The sequence below is a fragment of the Branchiostoma belcheri genome, unplaced genomic scaffold (genome assembly GCF_001625305.1).
Source record: "Branchiostoma belcheri isolate BF01 breed outbred unplaced genomic scaffold, Haploidv18h27 scaffold140, whole genome shotgun sequence".
Classification (NCBI taxonomy): domain Eukaryota; kingdom Metazoa; phylum Chordata; class Leptocardii; order Amphioxiformes; family Branchiostomatidae; genus Branchiostoma; species Branchiostoma belcheri.
In genome coordinates this window covers 257,623-264,335 of record NW_017802825.1, presented here as the reverse complement: position 1 = coordinate 264,335, position 6,713 = coordinate 257,623, and the positions used below count along the sequence as shown (strand labels likewise).

At 38.6% G+C, this 6,713-nt stretch overlaps 1 protein-coding gene across 1 annotated transcript; it reads right to left on the bottom strand.

Moving 5' to 3' along the window:
- On the bottom strand, positions 1–4,087 carry LOC109464788 (calmodulin-like protein 9). The gene is made up of 4 exons (XM_019761861.1): positions 4,015–4,087; positions 2,018–2,149; positions 1,536–1,658; positions 1–843 (listed from the first exon to the last, which is right to left on the bottom strand). The coding sequence occupies exons 2-4, from the start codon at positions 2,141–2,143 to the stop codon at positions 661–663; spliced, it is 432 nt and encodes a 143-aa protein (XP_019617420.1). The 5' UTR covers positions 2,144–2,149; positions 4,015–4,087; the 3' UTR covers positions 1–660.
- Positions 4,088–6,713: the final 2,626 nt, after the last annotated feature.

Genomic DNA, 6,713 nt, shown 5'->3' with positions numbered 1-6,713 from the left:
TTTTTAACATAAGCAGAGCATTTAATCAGAAAATCCATTTAAGTAACAAATTGTATAACTGGAAGCTTACTTATCAGTTATTCACTAGCAATGGTATTAGTATTGTCGTCTAAAACAGTTACCCAAGAAGTTTTTAAAAGATCATATCCAGTTGCGTTTGTACATTTTTTTTGCGTATGGTATTACCTGGATGCTTACCTTCACCGATAAAATCGTCTACATGGTTACCCAGTATATACTACAATTACAAAAGTGTTGTTTTACAGTTATAGTAGTTTCAATAAAATGGCAGTTATAAAGCCCATTCTGCAAGTTTCTGACATGCTTGGTTCCTGAGGTTCTTGCACTAAATGAAAAGTGGGATTTATCAATGGTGATATATGCCAGGTAAGTCTGATATCTGTTGCTTTAAACTATACGTTGGACAATGAATATTAGCTGTGAAATAATCATTTTTTTTTGGAGTGAGCCCTGCATATGTTATTTTAGTTACTACGCTATGTTCTAGATAAATCTGACAGTTATGTCTGTGAATGGTTGCCTATAGTAAGCAGAAGTTAAGTACTACACTACTTCGATGTAATAGTAATAGTTGCCTTAACATCAGACTTTAAATGGAACCAGTACCTAACATGGCATTTATCTGACAAGGGTTCATAATTAGAACCTTTCACCAAAAATGATTTCCAGGAATTCGCCCAAGGTCATCTCCTTGTCTTTGTCGCCGTCCCAGTGGTCCAGCAGGTCCCTGACCTTCCCCCCGCCATACTTGTCGCCTTGTTCACGGAGAAAGGAGCCGGCCTTCTTCCGCATCTCCTTGTAGGACATGGTCATACTGCCGTCCTGAAAAATGAGGTAAGGTCAATAGACTTGAATGTCATTTTAGTTTGTTATTCTATCTATATTACTGCTTGTAGTGATTTGTATTTACAAAAGAGGCCAATTTAAATTCTTTAGCTCGTTTTTTTATTGTTTTTACTGTTTTTCTGTCAGGATCCGCGGCACTTCTTTTTATTTGGTGTTACCTCTTCAATAAAATAGATGTGTCGTTGTTTTCCTATCCCTTGCATCTATGTTTACCAGATTATTTGTCTCTTAACCTTGAGTAGTTTTAGCTTAAGTCTTTCTCCTGTTTGTTTCTCTGCCAAAAGTCGTTGATTGGATTAACACTAACGGTGACATGGTGTCATCCAATCAGTAGAGGCCCCGCCCAGCGCGTGACTATTACTGTATATCAACTTATTCTGTAACATTATAAGCAGACAGAATAATTTGGCAGGTACGCTACAAAATCGAACAAAACTAGAAAAGGTAACTTCTAGACTGTTGTCTTTTGAACGGTTCTAACGACGCTTCAGAACTAATCTATTTTCAGCAACAAGATTCATCATTTTCGTTGTATTATAAGAACTATACCTCATACATACATACCTAATTACAACTTAAAATACATCTACTTTCTATAAAATATAAAAAAATCTAATAATTATAGTCCTATAAGAAATTACAGAAATGAGGAATCAAAGAAAACTAACCTTGTCATACTCCTTAAACAGCTCTACCAGGCCTTTGATCTCCTGGCAGACCTGAGAGATTTTTTCTGCCTCGACTTTTGTCAGTTTCCCATCAGAATTGACGTCACACTTCGTTTTTATACGCTGAAAAAAAACGACCCAATTTTAGTTAAAGGCTTATCTCTGAGGTGTTGGCAAAAAACAGACATTATTTTACATCCTACCTTTGCCCAAACCGTGTGTGTGCGTTTGTGTGTGTGTGTTTGTGCGTGAATGTGTATGTGTATGTATACATATTTTACATGTTTTGCCTTGTTATACATATATATCACCATTTATAATTTGTCATTCTTGGTTTTTGCATAGTCCTATGTTTTATCATGGTTGAACGTGCTGTCTTGGTTTTATGTAGCTTATTGTATTCCATGTACTTTTTGTTTATTTGTATTTCAACCTATTTCATTTTTATTGAAATAAAAATTATTGAAAAAAAAAGAGTTTACCTCCACAAACTGATCCGAGACATTTGGATTCAGGCCGCTCAGCTCTAAGAAGGTCTTGAGCTCAGAAGAGTCGATTGTGCCGTCACCGCTCTTGTCCAACTCAGCAAAGTTTTTCTCAAAGTCCATGATGCACTGAAACGTAGATATACGGAACATGTAAGCATTGTGTCTGTGGTAATTATCTTTAACTACTTCAAGCCATGATTTCAACGTTACTTCTCCTTTTTAGTGCATCGAAGTAGTAAAATTATTCTTTGCTAAAAAAAGGAACTGACATAATACCAAGTTCATATTGTTCACAGTTAACTAAACTTGCAGGAACCCTACATAATGCTATGATACAAATATTTTGCAAAAGCTATCGCATTCATCTGGTTTTTCTACTTAGCCAATGTATCAATTAACTATTCCACATCCATGTGTTCCTTAATATGACTGCAATTAAATGAACCTCAAGAGTAATTTTTGTAAAGATAATGCCATATATATATATATATATATATCCGCGCCGCATGAATTTCCGTCCATTTAAAAAAAATTCCACCACACTGTAAATCGTACAAAATGAGCAAATATATGTCGTATGTTGCAAAGGAAGTATCGGAAAACAATACTAATGTCATAGAAGCCCGATATCAATTCAGAAAAAGATGAATATCTAAAGAAATCAAAAGTCTATTATTATTCGCCATGTCATTTGTTTTAACATTAATGACCCCGTATATTTCAGAATAAAGTAAACTACAAGTTGTTTTTTAATTCGCACGCTCGCAGGTTAGTCCAGTGCAGCCAAGACAAAACCGCGCTGCCAGCGACCTGTCAAATTGAGAAGGCTAGGTGGGGTGGGGGGGAGGGGGGGGAGGTAAGCCCCACCTCCTTTGTTAATTGCCAAACTCTCATTGGTTAAATGCTAATTTAATAGTCCCTGATACAGAGACATTGTGAAACGCATGTGAGTTAGAGCTGGGTAGGTCGTAGCATGATCCAGCAATACAATCCGGCATAGTTTTCACTTTGCTACCCTGCACCAAAGAATTTCGTCACTTTTGACTCCTTTTTACTCCGTGCTCCTTTTGACTACTAACTGTATAACAATTCGAAATGGGACTGCACCGGGTGGTTATAATTAACAGGCTGTATTCTTTCTGCACTTTTCGAGCGCGCAGGAAGAATACCTGTAAACTAGGCCGTTTTTTGTCGGCCAGTGCCAGGGATTCTTTTCTAACTAGGAGTTAACATCAACCTGGACCCAGGCGACAAGAATGCACCGTAACATAATCGTGAAAACACCCCCCCCCCCTACCGAGATTTAACAGAGCTTAACAGCTTAACAGAGCGCATTCTTCTCCAGTGCCTACAGAAACAACCCAGGGGCCATACAGGGTGGCGTTATTGTGGGTTAGTGCTTAGGATTTTTTTTAAAAACGTAAATGAACTTCAGAAGTATCGATTATGTCCACTATACAATTGTATCCTGGTGTCCAGTCTAGCAAAAGTACATATATTTGTATTACGGGTTCCTTTCTCAGCACTCGGTGTACAGAGGTGAGGCGGCTTTCGTCCTAGATCTTCAGTGCTAAAGTTACGTCAACACTGGGTGTCCAGTGTTAGCGGCTTCAGCACTTTAAAAAGGGTATCGGGATGCTGCCTTTGGACTCTAACAGACATATTTTCGAGATCATATAGCGCCCGAGAAGCAAATTATAATCGAGACAACAAGGTGATCGGCACATTTCCACACATTTTCACACATAGACTTGGCCTACGATACTGTACTGTACGCCGCGCGGCCGACGGAAGCACCAGAAGCCAAGCTTAGTGCCGAAATGATTTGAGAACTCGGCTCGTACGCCAAAAAGTCACCGAGTCAAGAGTTCAGTTCATATGGACATGATTTCTTCACCCTGCCGCCAAAAGCCCTGCGCCTGCGTTAAAAACACGGCAATATGAGGACCTTTCTGCGATCTCTCGTAAAATGAAGAAATAAAAGCACGTACCTCGCGGAGTACTAGTAGTTCTTTTGACGATCTTTCAACTGCGCTAGCCTGAGCAAATCTGAAAATGACTTGGGTGGAGATAGCAAGGAGGTTATATCTAGACGATAGACAACTAACGCTAAGGCGTGGTTACCCATAATCCTTCATAAGAGAGGCTGAATTACCGGATTGGTTGTTGTGATGCAGATGTGGACGACTGCTTATTAGGCCACGCCGACTTAATTTTATGGATGACATCCTCTGAAAACCCCCAAACTAGTGCGCGCGGGCGAATAAAAAAACTCCGGCCAAAAATAAAAATGCTACTAAACCACAGGAATACAAAGCTGGTATTGTGAATTAGCGGCAGTACATAGCGACATATACGACAAGCCGGCACATGCTGGCTTTTTGCGGAATTTATGAATCGACACTGTACGTCTGTACTGTGTCCTTGAGCTTCGGTAGCCTCGGTGCCCGGCTCCGTATTGTTGTTAACTACCATGGACTACCCAGGCCTAGAGCCAGGCGAGAGACTTGGTGGACGTGATTTTTTTTAGAACAGGCAAAAATCAATGCGCGTGTGAATGTCCTCCATAAAATTAAGTCGGTGGTGCCTTAAGTGTTGTCACAACAAAGAAAAGATTTGGAATTTTTGATACTTCTGTAGACAAAGAACAGTCCGGATTTTAGTTTATTGTGCAAAGCCACCTGAAAAACGAAGATCACAGACATGAATATGATTTAACAGTGCAAAAATAAACGAAAACACGTAACTGTGGGCTAGTTCTTCAGTTCATCCTTTTTTCATCCTAAAATTTAAAAAAAGAAATCGACTTGGGTGGTGATAGACAACGCAAGTTAGACTAGGAAATAATTACCAGTAATCCATAAAGATATGGACATACAGTTTGGTGTTTATAATGCATATTTATGCTTTCTGTTGAATGTGTTGTCTGAACGAAAAAGGATATCTCACACGTGCAAACACAATTTTGCATTTAATTTTTTTTATACAGGACCGCATAAAAAGCAGGTCACATACCTTAATGCGGTCTACTTGGAAAATGAATAAACAAGTGAAATACGTACAGTTGGACTAATTCTTACGATGTGTTTTATTTATATAAATCAACAGCTGTTTTGATTTTATTTTCTTGTGCAGAGCCACCTAAAAAAAATAGATCACATACCTGAGAGTGATCTGTCAGTGGGAAAAAAACTAAATAAAAGCACTTAACTGTGGACTAATTCTTCAGTCATACCTTTTTTTAACCCTAAAATGATAAATTGTAGACTTAGGTGGTGATAGACAACGCAATTTACGCTAAGGAATAATTACCGTAATCCATAAAGATATGGAAATACAGTTTAGTATTTGTGATGCAGATACATGCTTTTTCTCCAACGTGTTGTCTAAACTATAATTAAAAATCAGGTTTGGTTGGAATGTCCCACATTTGTAATGACAATCTATCTTAGTATACACTCTGTTTAGTAGCCATTGAACATGTTTAGTATAATTAGGTACAACTGCTCACTGTACCCTTCGTGTGTATAGTTTAGCGTAATGTAGAATGTACATGTAGAGTCGAAATATTCTATAGCCAGTAGTTCTTTATACAAATGTATAATACTCTGTCAGATACAATGTCCGTCGACCATATATATAGCATTATGTTGGACACATACCAACTAGTAATTTTATTATTTGCCATACATTGTACCCGTGACAATCGTTGTGCAATAAACTTTGACTTGACTTGACTATCTTTAATTTTCGCAAACAAGGTCGCCTGAAAATAGATAGATAAAATACGTACATTTGGACTAAGTCTTATTCTTAAGACGTAGTACTTTATTCAGCAAAAAAATGCCGGAACAACAACTTAGGTGCCGATAGACAACGCCAGGTTTGGCTTAAGTATAATTACCCGTAATCCTCTGAGAGATAAAAAAAATACAGTGATGCAAATATCTGCATTTGTTCAAAGTGTTATCTAAACAAAGATCAGCTGTGTAATGGGATTTTGTGATGGAATCTTTTGTAAGGAATTTCAAACCAGATTTTTGTTTAGATAAAACTAGAAACAAAAGTATACATTTACATCTCAGTCACAGAAGAATATTTTCACCTTATGGCCAGCGTGACTTGGATAGTTGGATTATATACCTAAGGCCACACTGACTTAATTTTATGGATGACATCCTTTGAAAAACCCCAGGCTAGTGCACACAGACGAATAAAAACTCAGCCAAAAATAATTAAAAAGTCTGGTATTGTGAATTTGCGGCAGTACATAGCGACGTATATGACATGCCGACACATGCTGGCTTTTTGCGGAATGTATGAATCGGCACAGTACGTATGTACTGTGTTCTTGTACTACCCAGGCCTACAGCCAGGCCAGAGCCTCCGAGGACTTTTTTTTGGAACAGGCGAAAACCGATGCGCCTCGATCCCAAGCCACTTCTAGAGGTGGTTTCGAATCGGTTTTCCCGCATCGCGATTTGCGTCTAAACGCAATGTGATTTCAATGTAACTTCGCCTGGTCATGGATTATTGCGTGATATTTCTTTATTTATATGCAATACCAAATTTTACGTGGCAGCAACTTAAAGAGCAGTAATGGTCAAATAATGTGTCCGTTCTAGGGCGAGCTTCACCGCCTCTGGCGGGACCACGTCGGCATTCGGCCGAGATACGCTGGGAGGGGGGG